Source organism: Hyaena hyaena, unplaced genomic scaffold (genome assembly GCF_003009895.1).
Source record: "Hyaena hyaena isolate Hyena2069 unplaced genomic scaffold, ASM300989v1 scaffold_199, whole genome shotgun sequence".
Lineage (NCBI taxonomy): Eukaryota > Metazoa > Chordata > Mammalia > Carnivora > Hyaenidae > Hyaena > Hyaena hyaena.
In genome coordinates, this window is record NW_024080831.1 from 230,737 (window position 1) to 254,192 (window position 23,456).

Genomic DNA, 23,456 nt, shown 5'->3' on the forward strand with positions numbered 1-23,456 from the left:
GCTGCTCGGGACATCACACGCGGCCGGCGCCTCGCAGCCAATCAGGGCAGTACACTTCACCTCCGAGGAGGCGCGGGCGGCCAGTTAGGCTTCCGAACTGCAGCCGCGGCTCCGGGCCAATCAGAGGAGGAAACGTCAGAGAATCGCGCCGCCGCAGGAATCCGCTCGGGCCCGGTAGCGGCGAGTCGTAGAAATTGACGTGAAAAGGCGGTGAGGGCGACAGTGTGCCAAGAGAGGGCACCCGGGGTATAGGAATCCCCCCCCGCCCGCCTCCTCGGACTCTCCACCAATCACGAGGCTCCTCCTGCAGCCCCGACCAATTGTGGGAGGGAGGGTTTACCTCGGTTACGAGTCCCGGAATTTCATTCATGTTGAGCTTGGAGCTGGATGCGGGAGCTGAGGGACACTGGAGAAATGGGCGGGGACACTTACTCTACGCCAACCGTAGGGCGGACGAATTGCTCCGGAGAACTTATTTACCCTCTTCGAACAATCCCGGAAGAAAATTGCCTGGGTTTCAAGGAGAAGAGGATATGGAGGCAGAAAGACTTAGGTTCGGATTCGGCTTCCACCACTTCTTAGCGGTGAGAACATCCCCACCCCCTCCCCCCATCCCTCGCTCCCCAGTCTAGCCCAAGCTTTATTTACAGACCTGAGGCAAGACATTTTACTGGCAATGCTGTGAAACTTTAAAGGGAAAAAAGCTGTAAACCGTCTAGCACAGCGTTTTGCACAGTAAGCACGCAGTGAATAACTATTATCACACTTAGGAGAACTCTTTGATTCGCCCCACCTGCTTTTGTTCATCTGATTAATTGCACCACCACCTACTTGTTCACGACAAAATTCTAGGTGTCTACCTTGACTCCTCCCCCTGGATCCCCTTTTCAAATATTTGCCTTAAAAGTATATCCCGAGTCTGTCCGCTACTGGACATCTCCACTACTTCTTAGGGCCAAGTCACATAATCTCTCACTTGGAAAGGCCTCCTAAGTGGTTTTCCTGCCTCCACTCTTACTATTTTAGTAGCTCTTCTTCACTCCTGACCCCCAACCCCATGATTTTTTTTTACAAGCATATCAGATCCTGTCATTACCCTGCTCAAAAGCCTCGAATGGCTTTTCATTGCATTTAAAATAAAACCCCAACTCTATGCTAGCTTGTAAACCTGTGTATGTCTTAAGAAAGCTGGAAAAATAATTTTAAAGCTTAATGTAATTCTGTACCCGCACCTAGTCTACTCCTTACCATGTTCCGGCAAAACTGGTTTTCTTTTTCTTTTTTAAATACACCAAACTTATTCCTCCCTAAGGCCTTTGTTCTAGCTTTTCTCTCTGCCTGAAGCACTCTTCCCTTAGTTCTTAACATGGGTGACTCTTTTTTACACTCAAATCTGTTGAAATGTCACTACTTTTCAGAGAAGACTTCTTTGACCAACCAATCAAACACAGCCTCTACTGAATCCCTTATTCTTACACCATTCTATTTTTTTCCATCCCTACCCCCCACACTCTCACAACTGGATGCCAGTTTCAAGGGAGCATGAATCTGGACTGTTCTGTTCACACCTGAATAGAACAGCATCTTAGAACGGGGCCTGCCCTAGAGTAAAAGTTGCTTCAGCTGCGATTTTCGTGTGCTGGCTTATTCTTCAGGCCTCAGCTCAAATTCAGCATTGACCTACTTCCTCCTCCAAATTCATAGCATTTATTAATATCTGAAATTGTCCAAATTTTTCCTTAATACGTATTATCTCTTCTCCCTATTAAAATATACACTCCACAAAAAGCATGTATCTTATCTATTTTGTTCACTGCTGTAATCCTAGTGCCTAGCACTGTGCCAGACACACAGTTGCGCTCAATAATAATGGCTGTTGTAACAAACAAAGGCAGAAGAGGTGACAATCCGTTCAAGGTAGTGGTGCAGCTTGAATTCTCACCCAGATCTGTTTGAATCCAAAGCTCTTACCTCCTCCTGACTTATAGAGCTAAGAGGAAGATAGGGTGACTGCTTTCAGGAAAACGTCTACTAGAAGAGAGAGGCCACATCAGAGAGAACTAAATTACATTTTATCCCCTTATTTACTTTTGTATCTCCCACACCTATAGAGGTCATAAACGAACTAAGCAACCAGGAAATGGCTAAAAATCATTGAGTGGAGGGTTCGCGGAAGGAATGATGTCTTCTGTAGGGTGGAATCCAAAAAAGCTTCATGAAGGCCCTAACGGGGCAGGACAGCTAAGTGAAGGAGCTAATCTTGGGGACTGGCTTCAGGCGGTCTGGGTTTCTATTCTGGTAGCTCTCTTGCTGTGTGACCTTAGAAATCTATTACTTAGACCTCTCTTTTACCTCTAGTTTACTTCTCAGTAAAACAGATGTACTTAACTTGAAGGACTCTTGGGAAGACTGAGATAATACACATGAACAAGCTTTACACAATGGCGGCCCATAGTAAACACTATAAACTGTCATTGTTATATTACTGGTCAAAGCGTGCTGACCTTACCAGCAGCTACCGGCTGACCTTGGTTGTGTGGGGCAATTCGAAACTTCCTACCTCCCTGAGTTGGGAGGCGCGACACCAGAAAGCGGCCAGGTCTGGCTCCTGGTCCCAGCACTGAGGTCTCTCGGCCTCAGCGGAGTTTTTCTGTCCGCGGGAGAAGCTGGCGGCCGCTCTAGCTCCGTGGGCCTCCGGTTCTCGGTGGTGCGAGGCCAGGCGCCTGCGCAGTGGATGCGGCGGTGGGCGAGGGGCTGGGCCGGGAGAGCGGCGCGCGGCGGCGCGCGGAGGGTGTGGCGGAGCGGCCGTACCTTCGCAGGTAACTGCGCGCGGGCCGGCGCCGGGGCGGGGGGGCTGGGGAGGCCGCTCCCGGAGACGGCCGGGTTTCGGGGCCGCCACGGAGCCTGTCGGCTGGGCCGTCCCGGTTCCGAGAGTCCGGCCGGGGAGCCGGTGCGGCCCGGACCCGGACAGCGTCGGAGGTGTCGGCGAAGCCCCCCCGAGGACTTCCGTGGTCTCAGGCCGCTGCCCCCGCCTGCAAAGCCCAACCCCAAGGCTCCCCCGTGCTGCTCTGGAGAGGGAAGAGCCCTTGCTTGTTTGTTTACGAATTGAGCCCTCTGGGGTCTCGCAGTGAAACGGAGAGTTCGTCCCCGAGGATCTGGCGTTTGATCGCACACTTCAGGAACGGGAGTTCAGGATCCTCCAGAGCAGTCTCTTTCCGTTTGGGGGCGAGCTAAGATCTTTCTCACGGAACTCTGATCTCTTTTACTCAGAACGACGCTAAGCCATCCCCTCATATGAAGTCGGCTGTCGTTTAGTCGCTCACACCCTTCTTTTGGGTTCGTGCTCCCACATTCCTTTAACCTGGCCCTCCCTATGCGGCCTCACATCTAAGGCCACTCATTCTGGTAATCCTCGCCTGCATCCGTCCCATGTTCGGAGGCTCCCCCAAAACTGGGTCCTAAAGTACATTTGTAAACACCACGGTTCTCCAGTCAGACTTGAATTCTAATCCAGAACAGTGCTAACTTAAGTGTGTGATTTTGAGTAAGTCCCTTCACTTCTCTAAGCCTCAGTGTTCTCATCTGAGAATGGGGACAATCATATTAGCTCCAGATGGTTGAGAGCACGAAAGGAGGAGAAGGACGGGAAATATTTAGCGTGCCACCTCGGCACCTATTAAGAATGCGGCTGATTTCAATTACGAGCAGATAATTCCCCAAATACGCATGCTTTTTTTGGAATGAAATTCAAAATGTAATAATGGCAATGAAACATTTTCCATCAGTCATAGGAGGAAGGTTTTTGAAAGTGTTGTTCCCTAATGCTGAGGAGTGCTCAATGGTCAAGCGATAATGATGCCCTTGGTCAAGTGAGGATACAGTTTGATACAGTCATACTGGAAAGCAATGGAAATCTATATCAGGGGTTTTAGAAATGTCATTTCCTTCATTTCACAAATGCACATCAGAAAATTGTCTCGGAAATCATCATAGCGCAGAAAATACACAGAAAGATGGTAATTATAGCATTATTTATAATTATAACATTTAACCTTCTTATTTTAATTGAAGTATAGTTGATACACATTACATTAGTTTCAACTGTACAACATAGTGATTTGACAACTATGTACGTTACAAAAATACCACAATAAGTGTGGTCGTCATCTGTCACCATACAAAGTTAGTACAGCCTTATTGACTATATTCCCTATGCTGTACTTTGCATCCCTGTGACTTAACTTATTTTATAACTGGAATTTTGTACCTCTTAATCCCTTTCACACTTCACCTACATTTAAACTTTTATATAGTGGAAAATTTTAACACACACAAAAGTAGAATAGGTAAATAAACTGCCCTGTGCTCATCACCCCACTTCAACTATGATCAGTATTTTGCCTGCCTTGTTTTTGTGAAAACTGTTAAACCTAATTAATATCTGGAAATAGGAGAACAGGTGTGTAAGTGGGGGTGCATTTAAGTAGAGTGCAATGAACCTTTTAAGATAACAGAATTGTATATATGGTATTACCACAGGTTTGAAAATTCAAAACCTAACATCCAATCTATGTAGAAATATAGGAAGTAAAAGAGAATGTTAACTAGTTTCCCTTTCATGGTGAGACAGTGGATGATTTCCTCCCCTTCTGTTTTTGAATAGAAATATTCCATAAAAATTGTGTGTTATTGTCAAAACAATGAAACGACAAGCAAAATCTAAAAGCGCTGCACCTGAACTAAGCACAAAGAATATGCCAGAACAGGTTTACTGTTTCAGAGAATAAAGATGAAATATTTTTGTAGCCTATGCTCGCGTGAGTATTCATCTGCCTCCTCATGTTAGTGCTTCATTTTGAACTACATGTCAGTTAACACATCCAGAATTTTAACCCACCATCCTCTATGTGTAAGGGATTTGACTGGAAAATTTTATCTCCCTTATTTTCACTACTTCCCTCCCACCCCGCCCAGGGCAGGCAAAGATATCCTGTGAAGAGATGACTCTCTCATTTCTTTTCGCCCTTTCCTGAGCAGGATTCCAACTCACACTTCATGCATTTACACACCCTTCCTAAAACAACCACTTCAAACAATTCAAGTAAGATAATTTTGTTTTATCACAAAATTTTTCTTGTTCAAATAGGTTGTAGTGGGATCTGACCAAGAATCTATTCTGCTCTTGGGTGATGAACTAGATCTGCTTTTTAAACTGACCCAGTACACCTTCAAATAGTCAAGGGAGGTGTCACCTTAAAGAAAATATGTCAATGCAACAAAAAAATCAAAAGAAAATGCACAAATGAGTTTTGTTCAAATCAGTTTGTGAAAAATACTTTATTTCCTAGGTATGCCAAGAAGCCCTTTCACACAGATGTCCTTAGAGATATGGATCAGTCCGGAGTTCTCCTCTGGGTGAAAGCAGAGCCCTTTATCGTGGGTGCCTTGCAGGTCCCCCCTCCATCCAAGTTCAGCCTTCACTATCTCAGGAAGATATCCACTTACGTGCGAACCCGGGCCACAGAGGGGGCTTACCCACGCCTGTCCTGGTCTACATGGAGGCACATTGCATGTGGGAAGCTGCAGCTGGCCAAGGATCTGGCATGGCTTTACTTTGAAATATTTGATAGTCTTGCAGTGAAGACACCGGAAGAGCGCCTGGAATGGTCCGAGATTCTGTCCAACTGCATGTCTGAGGATGAAGTCGAAAAGCAGAGGAATCAGGTATAGATTTATATGTATGTATATGTGTGTTTAGTTGTTTTGAGAAACAAAATTTTTGTACTAGCTGTACAGTGTGTGGTTTTTGGTTAATGACCATTGTGATCCCAAAGTGCCTTTTTTTTTTTTTTTTTTTTTTTTTTTTTTTTTTTTTTTTTGTTTTTTTTTTTTTTTTTTTTTTTTTTTAAACAGTTGTGGTTGGGCAGTATTTAATGAATTAGCTCTTACTTGGCAATCCGGATTCACCTACTTCCAAAGCAATAACGTTACAAGAACACTGCAAATGAAAGAAGGAAATACTTACATTGACTTTAAAAATATTTTAAGGTGAGGGGTGCCTGGGTAGCTCAGTCAGTTAAGCATCCGCCTCTTGATTTCTACTCAGATCATGATCTCACGATTTGTGAGATTGAGCCCTGCATCAGGCTTACGCTGACAGCTGACAGTGCGGAGCCTGCTTGGGATTCTCTCTCAATCTCCCTCCCTGCCCCTCCCGGACTTGAGCATGCACATGCTCTGTCTCTCTCAAAGAGACTTAAAAATATTTTAAGGTGAGTCAGTGCTTGTGAACCATTGATACATTACAGTCAGGGCACCCAGCTATTTTTAAGTAAGCATCTTCTATGTGCTGGGATTCAAAGATGATTGGAACAGCATCTCTGCCTCCATGGAGCTCAAAGACTAGTAGGAGAAGTTGGTGTGTGAAACAGTGCTATTTGATAGTGTGGAATGTACAATAGTAAAAGTATACATAAAGTGCAGAAACAGAATAGGGAAGAGACTGATTAGTTCTGGTGATCAGGAAAGACTTCACAGAGAAAGCATATTAATCAGAGTAGGCTTGTTACAGTAGTAAGCAATCCTGGCACTTCAGCAGCTTAGCACAGTGAACAGTTTCTTTCTCCTCCAAGCAGCAGTATAACATATGGCACCTGGTTGGATGAATCTCTAGGCTGCTGTTGTCCAAGCAATAACTCAGTGATCTAGTCATTTTGGAACCACAATTATATTAGCTTTGCTGCAGTTAAAAACAAACAAAAATGAGAGTCCAGTGGCTTAGAGTAACAAAGATTGGTTTCTTGGCTATTATGTGCAGCTTGCACTTCGGCTAGGGCTCTCTTCCAGGTGATGGCTTGGCTCTGTGGGTCTACTCGTTTCGGGACCCAGGCTAAAGAAACATATTCTGTGTTGGTCATGCCTATTCTTATGACAGAGGGAAGAGCAGCAGAGCAGGAGAAAGCTCTCGATGCCTCTTCAAACTTTTCCTCCAATGTGACATAAACTGCAACGACTTTCATTCAATTGGCCAAAGCTGTGTCATATGTCCATGTCTAAAGTCAGGATGATGGGAAGATAAACTACTTCCCAGGAGGTAAAGAAATCCCATAGCCACGGATCAGATCTTATAAGCCTCCTAGAGGATGTGGAAGTGAATAACTGCAGGTATAATACAATATGCCCCAGCCATGCTCACTAGGGTCTCAGAGTCCTTTACTTCCATTTCTTTTGGAAGAGTTTTTGGGAAACAATACTATATGTCAGTCCACCCACATTCCATTGACTGGGACTCAGTTACACCATGTCTAACTTCAAGGGAGGCTGGGAAATGCCATCTAATTGTGTCCCCGGGAAGAAAAGAAAAGGTATTTAGTTAGAATTAGCTACTGTCTACCACATGTGGTAATATCTAAACAAGGTTTTGGAAGTTGAAAGTTTTGCAAGCAACCAAGAACGAAAGAACAATATAGTTATTCATTAATTAAACATTTATCGAGTGTCTACTGTATGTGAGGTACAGTGGTAGATGCTGGATACAGAGATCAATAAAACCTTCAAGAAGCTCCAAATTTTTTGAGTGTTTATGTGGTATATTCTATGCTAGTTACTGGGAATAGAAAAACGAAAAAGGCAAGGATCTTATAGTCTCATGAAGAAAAAGGTGTATGAAGGAATAGTGATAACATAACATATAATTATTAAGTGGAAGCATGTATAAACTCAGGGCATTTTGCTGAGTATAAAAATGCCAGTCCCAAAAGGTTACATACTATATGATTCTATTTACATAACATTCTTGAAATGACAAAATTATAGAGATAGAGAACAGGTAAGTGATTGTCAAGGGATTGAGGAAGGGGTGAGTATGGGAGGCGGAAGCAGGAAGTGGGTGTGGCTATAAAAGGACAACATTCAAGATCTTTGTGTTGATGGAGGTGTTCTATAACTTGGCTGCATCAATGTCAGTACCCTGGTTGTGCTACTGTATTACCGCTTTACAAGATGGGAACTGAATACAGTGTACATGGGATCTCTCTATTACTTCTTACAGCCGCATGTAATCTTAATCTGCAGCTATCTCAAAAAATTTGATTACAAAAGTAAACATTTAATATATAGGATTCATGGGGCTCCATTGACAGTTGACTGAATAGGTCTAGGTGATCCTGAGAAGCTGTATTTTTAAGTTCTTAGATATAGTGATTTTCAGCCAGGTTGGGAATCAGGTCGAATATAGCTATGGTGGCAGACGTATAACTATTTTGTGCCTCCTGTATGTGTATGGGAATGGGTATTTGAGGATAATCATGAACTTCAAATCCTGAGCTTCAAGCCAGACCCTTTTTCAAATAAGAAATGACTTACAAAAAAATATCACTGGTCTGATGGATGTTTATATCAAACACTCTTTTAAGAACTTGTTGAAAACCCGAGTCTTACTCCCCTATAAAATGCACATACACCAAAAAATTACATACAATTTCAAATGTTGCATTGATACCCTTTTTTGATAAGTCTGTGAGTCTTAGATTAGACTAACCTCTGTATTTGGTGAAATTTCCTTCTTCCTTTTTTCCATTCATTTATTTATTCAAATGATTAAGTTTCTCCTTTTTTAACTGTAATTTTAAACGTTTGAAATAATATACTTTTTAAAAGTATATACTTTATCCTTTCCTCTTCAATTTTGGGAGGGAACGTCTATAGCCATAGATGCTACATAGCTTTCTGAGAAGGTAAGTGACTTCAGTTAAATTGGTTTTAGGAACTTCTTGGTTTCAGAGACCTACATATCAAATGCTAGCAAGTTTCTACATTTTTGTTATTAGCATCAGCAAACTGTTGTGAATTTATTTTACTATGTCTACTTAGTTGTAGAGTAGGGGCTGATGTGATTTTCTTTTTTTAAGTTTATTTATTTATTTTGAGAGGGGGTGTAGGGGAGAGAGAGAGAGAAAATCTGTCAGTGCAGAGCCCAATGTGGGCTGAAATCAAGAGTCAGACACTTAGGGGCACTGGGGTAGCCCAGTCGGTTAAGCGTCTGACTTCAACTCAGGTCACGATCTCATAGTTCATGGGTTCGAGCCCTGTATCAGGCTTTGTGCTGACAGGCCTGGAGCCTGCTTTGGATTCTGTCTCCTTCTTTTTCTCTCTGCCCCTCCCCCCGCTCATGTGCGCATGGGCGCTCTCTCCCCCTCTCTCAAAAATGAATAAACAATTGCACGTATAGGAGGATTAGGAGGAACTTGACAGAGGACCAAGGGGGAGAAGAAAGGCGGAAATGGTGGGGGAAAGGGAGAGAGGCAAACCATGAGAGACTCTTGAATGCTGACAAAAACTGAGGACTGATGGATGTGGGGGGGGGGAGGAGGAGATGGGCACGGAGGGGGACACCTGTGGGGATGAGCACTGGGTGTTATATGGAAACCAATTTGACAATAAACTATATATATATATAAAAAAGAAAAAAATAGATGTAAGAAACAATGTTTTCTGTGATGTTAATGCTTTGGTTCTCAAAGAATTTAAAACTTTAGAGCAAGTAAATGTTTTAAAATATCAACTAGTGTTGCTCTGTCTTTTAGAGGGAAGAGAAAGATGAGGTTCAAGAAGTGCATGGTGGTCCTAGCTCATGGCAGCACTGAACTGAGAATCACTCTGTTGTCTCATAGAAATAAAGAATTAAACAGTTGGGGGAAAAAAATGGAAAAACTATCTTGTAATCATTAAAAGAATGAATAAATGGCCAAAAATCTCACAAAGCAAAAAAAAAAGAATAAACATTAAAAAAAGAGTCAGACACTTAACCAAATGAGCCACTCAGGTGCCCCTGGACTAATATAGTTTAAAGACATGTGTTCATGGGGCGCCTGGGTGGCTTAGTCGGTTAAGCGTCTGACTTTCGCTTAGGTCATGATCTCGCGGTTCGTGGGTTCGAGCCCCGTGTCGGGCTCTGTGCTGACTGCCAGCTCAGAGCCTGGAGCCTGTTTCAGTCTGTGACTCCCTCTCTTTCTGACCCTCCCCTACTCATGCTGTCTCTGTCTCTCTCTCCTAGAAATAAATAAAACATTAAAAAAAAAAAAAGACATGTGTTCATCATCTCTTCTCTTCTTGGACAGCTTTCAGTGGACACCCTACAGTTTCTGCTCTTCTTATATATGCAGCAGTTAAACAAGGTTTCCCTGAGGACATCTTTGATTGGAGAAGAGTGGCCTAGTCCCAGAAATAGATCTCAGTCTCCTGACTTGGCTGAAAAATCCAGTTGCCATAATAAGGTACTGTTTAAACGTTGGTCTCCTCTGAAAAGCTGTTTGTGAAGGAGACAATTTGTCTTCATTAAAAATTGTGGCAGGTTTACTTATACAAGCCAGTCGCTTGCTGGCGTGTTTTGTTTTATGTTGCTTTTTTCGTTTCTTTTCCTTATTATAAAACGAAATAAATATTTGCAGTCTTAGTCGAAATAGAGAGATAATTTCCATTCCTTCAGTGACACAAAAATTGCACGGTTTGGGGGCAAGCTATTCACTGTACTCTCATTAGAATTCTTGGTTTTGCAAATGTCAATGAATTTGAACCTACTTACTTGACTAAGTTAGGATAAATGAAAAGATGCAGTGTTTGCAAAGTCTGTTGAGATCTACTGAGAACATTTCTGTAAAAATATCTTTTCACATGTTTAAATGATGTGCTTCAGTCTACTTAAGCTTAGCATGCTTATGTAATATTATATGATGTGACAACCTAGAAGTTAAATTTAACTGCCCCACATTGTGAGTTTTAGAAATTATTTCCTCTTTCTGTCTTTGTGAGGAAAACCAAAATGGTTTTACCCGTTTATGTAAAAGTATTCTGAAGAACTTTAAGGAAAACACAGACCTCGGTATTGCTGCCATGTGCAGGTTCTTTAAAAATGTTCTGAGAACAAAAAAAAAAATTGTTCTGAGGCAAACAACAACAAAAGTCTCTCTGATATTTTGTACTTTTGGTACTTTTATAATCTTTTTCAGGTAAATCTGGCCGCCCTTACATTCCATGATGCTATTTCCTCCTGGAAATAGCTCTTTGTTCTTCTTTCTCACTCTTCTTCATGAGCTTCCCCACGGCCCTGACAGGCTGCTGTTCCCTCCGGATTCCGCCTGTGGCCATTTTGTCTTCTCACTAGATATATTCTTTAAACATAATTCTTCTCTTCCAGTGACTTCCTATATCTCAATGGCTCCTGAGTTTGTCTGCATCCTAGATTCCCCTGTTCATGTAGATGCCCTCTCTATACCTTAAATCCAGAATGTCCGAGTCAGATGTATTAGAAAGGCCAATCATTGTCTGCTCTTTCCACATGTATTTCCTGCTGAGTGGGTACTATGTAGAGATGGTGTTTTGAACCATATGTAGTCTGTATTCAAATTGGCTCTGCCACTTAATATCACATGATTTTAAGCAAGTTGGCTAACTTTTCTAGGCCTTGGCTTCTCTTCTGTAAGTGGGGATGATAATGCATATTTCTGGATGACTGTCAGAATTCAGTAATATACTAACATGAGACTTATTGTACAGTAAGCACCACTAAATGGTGACTTAGTTTGTGCGAAAGCCTAACTTTTCCCAACAACTGATTAGACCAGAGATGGACATTTGACTAGAGTAACCCATTCATGGGAATGTATTAGTAATTAGTCTGATTTGAAATGATGACCTAGTCCCATCAGTAGCCCCAGGAACTGAAGAAATTACCAGTTTGTGAGGGGTGCTTGAGCTGGTAGCTCAGGTGGCATTGGTCCAGAATAGCTGCCATGTTCATGAGTGACCTGGAGTTATGAGGGATTAGAAACTGAGGTAATAAGAGAAAAAGAATAGAATGGAACAGACATGTAGAGACACTGGCCTTGAGAGAGAACCAGGTTCAAGGTGGCCTTCCAGTTCCAGCTCTGATGAGGCCTACCTATACTTTGGTTTGGGAGATGACCATGTGTCCCTACAGTAAAATCTCCCCTTACTTGAATTAACTTATATTCACTGTGCCAGTGCAAGTTACCACCAGCTACTGATGCTCGCTCTCTCAGCACCCATACCTAGTTATTTGTCAAGTCTTCCCGATTCTGTCTCCAAAATAATTCTACTTTATTTATTTATTTTTTTTAAATATTTTTATTTATTTCTAGGAGAGAGAGAGAGAGAGAGACACGTGAGCAGGGGAGAGTCAGAGAGAGAGGGAGACACAGACTCCGAAATAGGCTCCAGGCTCTGAGCTAGCAGTCAGCACAGAGCCTGACGCGGTGCTCGAACCCACGAACTGCGAGATCATGACCTAAGCGAAAGTCGGACGCTTAACTGACTAAGCCACCCAGGCGCCCCTAAAATAATTCTACTTTAAGAGTCTGTCCCTTTTCAGAAGACCTGGCTAGTTCAGTCAGTGGAGCATGCAACTCTTGGTGTTAGGGTTGTGAGTTCGAGCCCTACATTGGGGGAAGAAATTACTTAAGAAATAAAATCTTAAAAAATATATATTCAAAAAAATAAAACTTTCTCTTCTCTTCCTCTTATATAGGCCATAATGACAGGGTGGGGGAGGGGCTTGATTTCTATAATTAGGTCCTACCTGGTTACTCTACTTTTAATCCACACTCCACCTACTACACTGGACTTTCTAAATGCAGAAGGATTATATCTGTCTCCTGCCAAAACTCCTGTCAATGAATTGACTGCTGTTTTCATCTTGTGCTCCATGGAGCCACCTCAGGGCCTACAATGGGTGAGGAGGATGCAATAAGAGAGATGAAGAGTGACAGCTCTGCTTTGACATGTTTTTGTTTTTTTTTAACTTTATTTATTTGAGAGGAAGCACACATGTGCGCACAAATTGGGGGGGGGGGGGGGGTGGGCAGAGAGAGTGGGAGAGAGAGACTCCCAAGCAAGCTCTATGTTGGCAGCACAGAGCTTGACTTAGGGTCCAAACTCACAAATCATGAGATTATAACCTGAGCCAAAACCAAGAGTTGGATGCCTAGCCAATTGAGCCGTCCAGGTGCCCCTGACATGTTTTTTGGTATACAAATGAGAATTTATTAAAAAGGAAAAAAGGTATAGCTATTTAGAAAATAGCCCTAAAATCCCTGGCACACAAAATAAAGCCCAGATGTTTTAGGGGTTCATACAGGCCTTTCCTGACTGGTCCCTGCTACCATTTTAACTTTACCTGATACTTCCCAGCATGCTTCCTAAACCCTACCCAGAACTTCCCAGTTTTCTGAACACAGCAGGTGATTTTATTCCTATGGGTCTTTGCATATGCTGTTCCCTAGGCGTAAGCCTTTTTAAAAAATATGTTTGCATAACTACCAACATTAGTCAAGAATCTGTTCAAACAGCACTCCACGGTGATTCTCTTTCCCCAAGAGGACTTCCTTGTTCCTCTCATGCTCTTAGCATGTCTTCCCAGATCTCTGCCCTAGGTCTTATCTCATTGTGTAATAGCTGCTTGTTTATATTGTTTTTTCACTACAAAGACTCTGAGTTCCTGGAGGACAAGACAGTGTCTTACCCAATTTGCATAATTCATCAGTTAACACTGCTCATACCACATAAGAGATATTCAAGAAATATCTCTCAAATGAATGAGCCAAGTCATTGAGACATCTGCCAACTCCAAGCTTGTTCCAAAAGTTATAACTTGTCTTAAATCTAGCTACTGAAAGATCAGTTGCATTGTTTCACGCAGTGGAATTTGGAATTCCTCCTGAAAAATGAGAAGGTAAGTAGAGAAACCCAATGTGGGACACCTGGGACGGGGGGCGGAGGGGCTTAGTCGGTTGAGCATTGAACTCTTGGTTGCAGCTCAGGTCAGGATCTCAGGTCGTGGGATTGAGCGCCACATCAGATTAAGATTCTTTTTTCTTTTTTAATGTTTTATTTATTTCTGAGAGAGAGATGGCATGAGCAGGAGAGGGTCAGAGAGAGAGGGAGACACAGAATCTGAAACAGCCTCCAGGCTCTGAGCTAGCTGTCAGCACAGAGCCCGGCGCGGGGCTCAAACCCACGAACTGCGAGATCACGACCTGAGCTGAAGTCGGACGCTTAACTGACTGAGCCACCCAGGCGCCCCGCGTCAGATTAAGATTCTTAAGGTTAAGATTCTGCTCAAGATTTTCCCTCTTTCCCTCTGCCGCTACCCCCGCTCACTCTCTGTTTCTCTCAAATAAACACAATGAAAATGAAAATAAATTAAAAAAGGAAACCCAGTGCTTCATCGAATGTTAGATCTGAAATCTTGAGTATTTACTAACTCTGTGACCCTGGGTAAGTTTCTTAACCTTTCTGTATCTCCATTTCCTCATTTGTAAAATGAGCATGGTAATGTCATCTTTTGCACGATTGTTGCTAGGATTAAATATGTTAAAGTTTGTATAACACTAGTTGTCCCACACTAAGGATTAGCTGTTAGTATTACTTTTGAATCTGTTTATACCTGCCACGTACATTAAAAAATTTTTATAAGGTGTATATTGCAACCTTAAATGCTTTTTAGGAGAGGAGGCAAAATATAAATACAAAACAATTAAAATACAAATCTTTCAGGTCTTGTAGAATCTTTTTTCTGTTAAGTGTGCTTTATTTTGATATTTTTTAGAACTGGAATGATTACAGTCACCAAGCATTCGTCTATGATCATCTGTCTGATCTCCTTGAGCTGCTTTTAGATCCAGAACAACTCACTGCATCATTTCATTCAACCCAGAGTAGCCTAGTGTCCCGAGAAGCTGTTGTGGCCCTCAGCTTTCTCATTGAAGGTACAGTGAGTAGAGCCAGGAAGATCTATCCACTTCATGAACTTGCATTGTGGCCACCACTACATGCAGAAAGCGGCTTCTCAAGGATCTCTAAGACCTTTTCTTTCTACAAGCTGGAAGCCTGGCTGAGAACCTGTCTGACTGCGAATCCATTTGGTACCTCTGCTTGCCTCAAGTCTGGAAAGAAATTGGCTTGGGCTCACCAAGGTATTTTTCAGTATTTTCATCTATATGAAATTGGATGACAAGTAAAGGAAGCTCATGTTTTCTGGTGTATTAATAGTCCTACATCTTCTGTAGGAGACCTGAAAAATATTGCTACTATACGAGAGAAAAAGGGAACATTTCTCTTTTGTTTATGACTGTTTCCTGTCAAGGCAGCAATAGTCGGACAGTTGATGTATGATTCTGGGCCATTGTGGTTACAGTTAACAGCAACTCCAGATTTGGTCAGACCTCTCTTTCTCTGCTTTTCTTTATTTGGACTCTTTCTCCCTTACCTTCTCATGTGCTCGTTTGCTTAAGGCTTTCCTGTTTTCTGTGCACCATGGCAGCATTTGGCCTTTCCACAGTCACAGCGTCAGAGAGTTGGTGTAGAGATGGGGTCCTATCTAGTGGCCTTTCCACAGTCACAGCGTCAGAGAGTTGGTGTAGAGATGGGGTCCTATCTAGGACACAGACACACAGATTAGACTTTTCTAAATTGGAAAATTCAAGTTACGGTAGAGAAAATCCTGGCCTTGGTTGCATTAGATACGTAATCCTGACAGTCCAGCGACGGCTAACAAGATAGGTTCAGGTGTTGTAGGACTTCTGGCCCAGGTAGAAAACTTAAGGGAAGGGGGCTCAGGTGGAAGTTTAAAGAGAAGTAGGTGCCTGTACTAAGGCAAATTGCAGACGAAATTAATGAAAAAAGAAAAAAAAAATGAAAGGATACACTCCTACGATCTCTGAATTTCAAAGAAAGAAAAAAATAGGCTTCATGTAATTAAAAAACTGAGTTTTGTATAAAATTTTTATAATGCTAAAAAACAAAACGATTGAGCAATGTGTATAGAATCTTGAGCAAAAGATTGTGATCCAAGAAATCTGTATCCAACCCAGCCATTGCTCTAAGAGGAGATCAAAGACTTCCAGATGTATTAGGGTCTCATAAATATATAGGACATACTACATAGTTTTTGATGTTGATAAAAGAACATAGTCTCAAGTAAGTTTTTAGATGCTGTTGCAGGAGTCACTCATAAAAAGAGGATAACTAATCTCTTAAGGTTATACCGAAATGTTAGCAGTGGCGGATAACATGGTCACAAATAATTTTTCATCTTCTTTTACTACTATTTAAAATTTTTATACAATAGCCATGTATTACTTATTTAATAAAAGGAAGCAATAAGTTGTTTTTTGTTTTGTTGTTGTTTTTAAAAGAAGAGTAGCATACTTCTGTGACCTCTTCCTACTTGGCCAGTATTACTTTACTTTATTTTTTAATATAGTTTATTGTCAAGTTGGTTTCCATATAACACCCAGTGCTCATCCCCACAAGTGCCCTCCTCCCTGCCCTTCTCCCCTTTTCCCCTCTCCGCCACCCCCGTCAGCCCTCAGTTTGTTCTCAGTATTTAAGAGTCTCTTATGGTTGGCCTCCCTCCCTCTCCTTCACTATTTTTCTCTCCTTTCTCCTATGGTCCTCTGCTAAGTTTCCTGATCCACATATGAGTGAAAACATGTGGTATCTGTCCTTCTCTGCCTGACTTATTTTGCTCAGCATAACACCCTCAAGTTCCATCCATGTTGCTACAAATGGCCAGATTTCATTCTTTCTCATTGCCATGTAGTATTCCATTGTATAGATAGACCATATCTTCTTGATCCATTCATCAGTTGATGGACACTTAGGCTCTTACAGGGGTATCCTGAAGCACAGTGTGAGAAGCCAGTCATGTGATGGCGAGACTGTTAGGAGGGTAACCCCTGCACGGATGTTTTGAGTGTCTGTGTGTATGAGGCACCGTGTATGAAAGGGAGATCTGCTCTCAAACACTAATGGGATTAAAGACATGAATCCAAATAGAATTCATGGAAGCTTAAGAGGGATTTGAAATTAGTATTATGGCAATGTAAAGAGATTATATAAGGATTGGGATGATAAATTGAGGAAACTTGGAGAAGATATTTGAGTTATTGGAGTCAGGCCAATTCTGTCACTTTCTGGCCACATGACCTTGGGCATATTACTTGAATGGTTGCACACGAAACAAATCTTAGATCTGTAGGCAATCTTGAATGGATTATAGGTTTTAAAAAATTTTACAACAAAAAATTAAGAAATATTATAAACGTACTGAGAAACACAGAACAGCATTGCAAACACCTCATTACCCAAAGCCCAGATCGAACAGGTTCCCAAACCTTGTAGGTATCTCATTTTAGGCCCTTAAGACACATGTAACCTCATGTGATTGTTTGTTTTTCTTTGCTTTGAAATTATCTCATTTATTTATGTTTTTCTCAAACAGTTGAAGGGACGACAAAAAGAGCTAAGATTGCTTGTAATACTCATGTGGCTCCTAGGATGCGCCGCATGGTGGTGATGAGCCAAGTTTACAAGCAGACCTTGGCCAAGAGCTCAGATACTCTGGTGGGGGCACATGTAAAGATTCATCGCTGCAATGAGTCTTTTATATACCTGCTGTCTCCCTTACGGTAAGCACCGTCTCCACAGTGTTCTCGTATTTTGACATTTTCTTTGGACTGGGATTGATCGTGTTTTTGCTATTAGAGAATAATTTTGTAGTCAAATATTTTTATTCCCACGCAGAGGAGTTTATTTGATCTTTTTCACTTTGCAGATCTGTGACCATTGAGAAGTGCAGGAATAGCACGTTTGTCTTGGGCCCCGTCCAGACTGCTCTTCACCTCCACAGCTGTGACAATGTTAAAGTCATTGCTGTCTGCCACCGTTTGTCCATCTCTTCTACAGCAGGTTGCGTCTTTCACGTTCTAACGCCTACGCGCCCACTTATTCTCTCTGGAAACCAGACAGTAACTCTTGCCCCTTTTCATACCCATTACCCAATGCTGGAGGATCACATGGCCAGGACCGGCCTCGCTACAGTGCCTAACTATTGGGATAATCCAATGATTGTGTGCAGAGAGAACAGGGACATAAGTGTCTTCCGACTCTTACCGCCTTGTGAATTCTATGTATTCATTATCCCCTTTGAAATGGAAGGGGATACGACAGAGATCCCTGGGGGTCTTCCGTCTGCGTATCAGAAAGCACTGCGTCAAAGAGAACAGAAGATACAAATCTGGCAGAAAACTGTGAAGGAGGCTCATTTGACAAAGTAAGTGTTTTCTAGAAGAAAAATTTGTCTTCTATAAAACTCCACAGGAAAATTAATCTGTAGATGTTTACAGCCGTGGTAAAGTAATAAGAAAGATACAGTATGTCTTTTAAGGTCTATGTTCCAGGCTCTTTGGTCGGGAGATGGGAGCAAGTAGAAGCCCAAGAGTTAGGCTCCCTTCATTTTAGAAGCTTAAGTTTAGTTGACAGATAAACAACTCTATAAATGAAAGGTCATATATAGAATATGCCACATAATCCAATGCTTAAATGAATTGGTTTAGTTTGTTTTTTAATTTACTTCTACACTGTATCAGTGGTTGTCCACCTTGGTTGTGCATTAGGATCATCCAAGAGGCTTGCTGGAAATCCAGATTTCCTGGCATCTACCACAGACCAGCTCTCCAGGGCTTGATTCTTATGCTGCTCCAAGGACCAGTGCTAGTTTCAGTCAGAATTTTCCCTAATCCGTGGGAAAATGTAAAAAATGATTATAGTGTTTTAAAACAAAGCTAAATTTTATCCATTTAAAATGTCTTTTATTCTGGAATTAGAACCTTCCTAAACTTGGGGTGCTAAAATAGCTTATTTTTAAATTACAGACTTGTGATAGTAGATGATTGTGGTTTATTATGTTCACCACAAAATTTTATTTCAAGGTACTAGTCTTTGAACTCTAGAAGCCAGCGACACACTGTATGGTTAATAGAGATTCAAAAAACATCAGCACGGGTAGTCAGGGAAGGCTTATGGAGGAAGTAGAATTCGTGATGGATCTGGAAGAATGAGCAGCGTTTGGATAGGAGCTGAGGAGTGTGCAGAATATTTTATATTGTATTTGACCATTCTTTTTTTTGGGGGGGGGGTGTGCGGCGGTGGTACTGCTCCAATGTACAGAACTCAATAGAACAATTATTTGGATAACTAGAAATAATTTAATGTCGGGGTGCCTGGGTGGCTTAGTCGGTTAAGCGTCCGACTTTCGCTTAGGTCATGATCTCACAGTTCGTGGGTTTGAGCCCCGCGTCGGACTCTGTGCTGACAGCCAGCTTGGAGCCTGGAGCCTGTTTCAGTCTGTGACTCCCTCTCTCTCTCTGACCCTCCCCTGCTCACGCTGTCTCTCTCTCTCCTAGAAATAAATAAAACATATAAAATAAAATAAAACTGTTTAAAAAAAATAATTTAATGTCTATCCCATTAAAGTGTTTTACAGTCACCTGGAGGAAAATGAACATGAATCGGTGTTCTTACGTTATTTTTCTCTTGACGGCACTTTTAGGGATCAGAGGAAGCAGTTCCAGGTACTTGTGGAGAACAAGTTTTATGAGTGGTTGATTAATACAGGACATCGCCAACAGCTGGACAGTCTCGTGCCCCCCGCCGCGGGCTCCAAACAAGCAGCAGGATAAGACCCTACACGGAAACACCGGTGGGCATTACTCAGAACAAATTATGTCGGGAAAATCTTAGAAGCATGCAAAAAACCACACAGAATATTATGTTCCTGCCACTTTCTCCCCACCACTCCCACCAGCATATACAGACTTTACATTCCCATATTTACTGCATTTTACAGTGAGAAGACCAACCAAAATATTCCAAGCCTATGGAATACTGGGCAAATATGATGGGCAAGCTTTATCCTTTTTGCTTCTTGCCGAGTACAGGTTGTACTTCCAAAGATAATTACTTTCCCCATTCATAGCTTTTGCTTTCTTTCACCTTTCTAACACATCTTTCATCTTTCCAGTCACCCACACACAAATCAATTAAGTTAGTGGATTTCTGTTAATTGCACATGTGAACATTAATAAGTTACCATAATTAATCCAAATGAAGATTTGAATACTGAACTCCAGAAGATCACAGATCCAGTTGAAGCAGCATGTAATACAGACAAGTTTACCAGAAGTTAACTTAATCCAAATAGAAAGTATTCTTTTGTAAATAGAAATTAGTTTGCTTTTCTCTATTTTGAAGTATTTTTAAAGATTAATAAAAAAACAGGACATCAAAAAACAGTGCACAGAAAAATACAAACACAGAGATACTCACTTTGACTTACAGTTAAAGAACTGTAAGAGATGATGTTTCCTCTGTCTGATCGGCAGTGTTCCAAAGGTGGCATGTAACACTAGAAAAGCATTTCATTTACCATTGGGAAAAGTCTACCTTTGTGTAACCTTTTTGGAGGCTATTTTGACAAAATAAAAATTCTAAATGCACACAATCTTTGACTTAGCAGTTTCACTTCTTAGAATTTATCAAATTAACTTCACTGATTAGAATTTATCTTATGGATCCATTCGTGTATATAAAGATCTGTTTAAAAAATTTGTCCGTTGCAGCATTGTTTGGAAGAGCTGCAGACTGGAAAACCATCCAGGTGCTTCCCAGTAGAGGGCTGATGCCTAGTGAATTGGTTCATCCATGTTCTGGAATGCATCTTTAAAAAAAAAATGAGGTATAGGGCACCTGGGTGGCTCAGTCCATTAAGTGTCCCACACTTGATCTCAGCTCAGGTCTTGACGTCAGGGTCATGAGTTCAAGTCCCACACTGGACTCCGAGCTGGGCATGGCACTTCCTTAAAATAAAGAATGAGGCATATCTGTAGGTACTGATACTGGATCATCTCTAAGCTGGGAGGTTGGAGGGGTGAAGGCAGAAGAGGAGGAATAAAATATTGCCTTGTGTGTTTTCAAAAAAGAAAGGGATTATCACAAATAGTTATGTGCTAATTATATGCCTTAAAAACCTCTGAAAAGGTATAAAGAAATTGCTGACAGTGTTTGCCTTTGAGAAATGAGACTAGATACCTAGGCTGAAAGAAAACATTCTTAACTTTTTTTGATATAGAATTCATGTACCATGAAATTCACCTTTTTAAAAAAGTGAAGGATTTAGTGGCTTTTATTAATACAGTCACAAGTTTGTGCAACTTTCACCATTGACAGATCCAGAACATTTTCGTCACTCTGAAAATAAACCCTGCACACATTGACAGGCACTCCTCATTCATCCACCCCAGTATCTTCTGTTTTCTCCAGTCCCTGGCACCACTAATCTACTTGTTGTCTCTTGATTTGTCAACTCTGGACATTTCCTGTAAATGGAATCATACAACGTGTGACCTCTGTGCCTGGCTTCTCTCACTTAACATCGTGATCTTAGGGTCATCTGTGTTGTAGCATGGGTCAGTATGTCATTCCTTTTTATGGCTGGATAATATTCCATTGTCTAGATAGCCCACACTGTGTTCATCTGTTCCTCAGTTGATGTGAGATTTGAGCTGTTTCTCTTCTCAGTTGTTTTCATGTTTATTGTGAATGGTGTTGGTATGTACTTTTGGGCACAAGTGTTTGTGTGCACGTGTGTTTTCAGTTCTCTGGGTATGTACCTAAGAGTAGAATTGCAAGGTCATAGGCTAACTTTTTGAGGCACTGCTGAACTGTTTTCCAAAGCTGCAAAAACTTACTCTTTATTGTTTATATGATTTACATTTTGCAGTGTGTATTTTTTATTAAAAGAATTTTATAATATTTGTTTAATAAATGCTTAGATTATGAATTGGAAAACTGATGAAATTCCCATTTCCTTTGGAAAGAAGAAGGTAAAATTTTAGTTTAGACTAATCCCTATGGTCTGCCACTTTTTCATGTCTGTATATGACGGTCTTTTGTTCTATTATGAACTGATGTGACCCTCAGAAGAAAGGAATGTAATTAACCTTAAACCTTATGCATCTTGTCCCTCTAAACTGTCATCTGACCTTGATTTATAAGATTTTATAAATGCAAGGTTTTTCTTATTATTTGCATGAAGGCAACAGAAAAGTAAGCTGTTAATATTTTTCTTTTGTTATCTTCAGGGCTCTGGAAACATGAGGACAAATGGAAGATGGTACACATCTTGAAACTAAATTGGGAAGATGCTCTTGCTGCTTAAGAGATATTGGGGCGTTTTCCTTCCCATTTAAGACCATTCCTTGATTTCCATTCCATACTCATGTATTACTGCTTATGTCGAATTTTAGATGAACTTCTATCATATAAACATTGTTTACAGAACATCAGGAAGCTCATCTTTGTGCTGCCAAAATGAAGGAGTTGATGAAGGCAATTTCATTGTATTTATGTTAATACTAAAGTGACGGAATGTGGATTTGCAAGTAAACTTCACATTTTAATTTGTATGATGAAAGGGTCTCATCCTTTCTAGAGTTAAATGAGAGTTTTATAGTTCTTTATAACTGTTTGAAAGGAAATTGCTACTCCTTTTAAAAATTAATTGGAATGAAAGTATAGTTTGTTGGTGTAGAAGTATAGCGGAGATAGTTTTATACAAAGATATTTTAGTCCTTAAAAGTATGAAGCAATGAAATTGTGTAAAATCCCTATTTTTCATTTTGTGCTTCAGAGTTTCAATAAGCAAAACTAAAAAGTAATTTTCTCCTTTTGAGAAAAAGAGGATTACTTTTAATTTTAGAAAAGGTTTTATGGGGAGGAAAGAATTTTTCCTCTATCTTTCTAGGTTCTTTTGGCTAGTTTATTGACATAAGACATATTAACAGGAGGAAAACAATTCTAAGTAGATACCTATGGGAGCCTCGTAAGGACAGGAGACCCAGGAATGAGGCAGTCGCAGCTTATCTGCCACCCTGAGCTAAGGAATGGGTGCGTTATGGGCCTGGGCTGCAAAGGCGAGGAGGGGGTTCCCAGGAGGAGAAGAGATGTGTGGCAGAGGTTTGTCTGGTCATACCGGTGAGTCCTTCAGATTAAAAGTTCTCTCTGGTAGTAGCTCCCCTTCTGGGCCAGGCCCCCGATCTGAATTATTTTAGGTAGTTAAGGGAGAAGCAAAGTTTTTCTTGAATCTGCAGGATCTCGTTTGCCTTCAGCTCCAAATAATCTACATGCTTAAGTAGCACATTTTGGGGTCATGTATTCAGCTCCTTCTCAAATCCCGATGTCCTTCTGTGATATAAAAACAAAGTTTACATTTGATTGGGAAAGCTGTATTCTTTAAGATAAAGGAAAATAATTATTAAATTATTATTAAATTATTACATGAATCTGCTGATAAATATTGTTTCATATGCTCACTGGTTGTTAAATTAGTAATTCTTTTTTAAAAAGGGCTTGATTTTTTTCTTTCTATAGTGAAAGCTAACCTTTAGAATGTGTGTTAATTCTAATTGAGGTTCATAGTTTTTATTTTAAGATGAAATTCAAGAGAGAATTCAATAAAGGAACACTGGAGTTTTGGATGTGTGGTTTGGAAATTATTATTGGTTAATGAAATTCTTGGTATTATGTAGATACTTTCTTTC

At 41.1% G+C, this 23,456-nt stretch overlaps 1 protein-coding gene across 3 annotated transcripts; it reads left to right on the forward strand.

Moving 5' to 3' along the window:
* Positions 1-365: 365 nt before the first annotated feature.
* Positions 366-23,393, forward strand: TBCCD1 (TBCC domain containing 1). 3 transcript variants are annotated; one of them, XM_039241655.1, is made up of 8 exons: positions 366-584; positions 5,349-5,724; positions 10,119-10,274; positions 14,624-14,990; positions 17,300-17,486; positions 17,633-18,130; positions 19,409-19,558; positions 21,999-23,393. In XM_039241655.1, exons 2-7 carry the CDS (start codon positions 5,389-5,391, stop codon positions 19,536-19,538), a joined length of 1,674 nt encoding a protein of 557 aa, XP_039097586.1. In that variant the 5' UTR covers positions 366-584; positions 5,349-5,388; the 3' UTR covers positions 19,539-19,558; positions 21,999-23,393. The 3 variants fall into 3 exon arrangements, with proteins under 3 accessions (XP_039097586.1, XP_039097588.1, XP_039097587.1); XM_039241657.1 differs by lacking the exon at positions 21,999-23,393 and adding an exon at positions 20,478-21,292; XM_039241656.1 differs by lacking the exon at positions 366-584 and adding an exon at positions 2,619-2,819.
* The last annotated feature ends 63 nt before the right edge of the window (positions 23,394-23,456 follow it).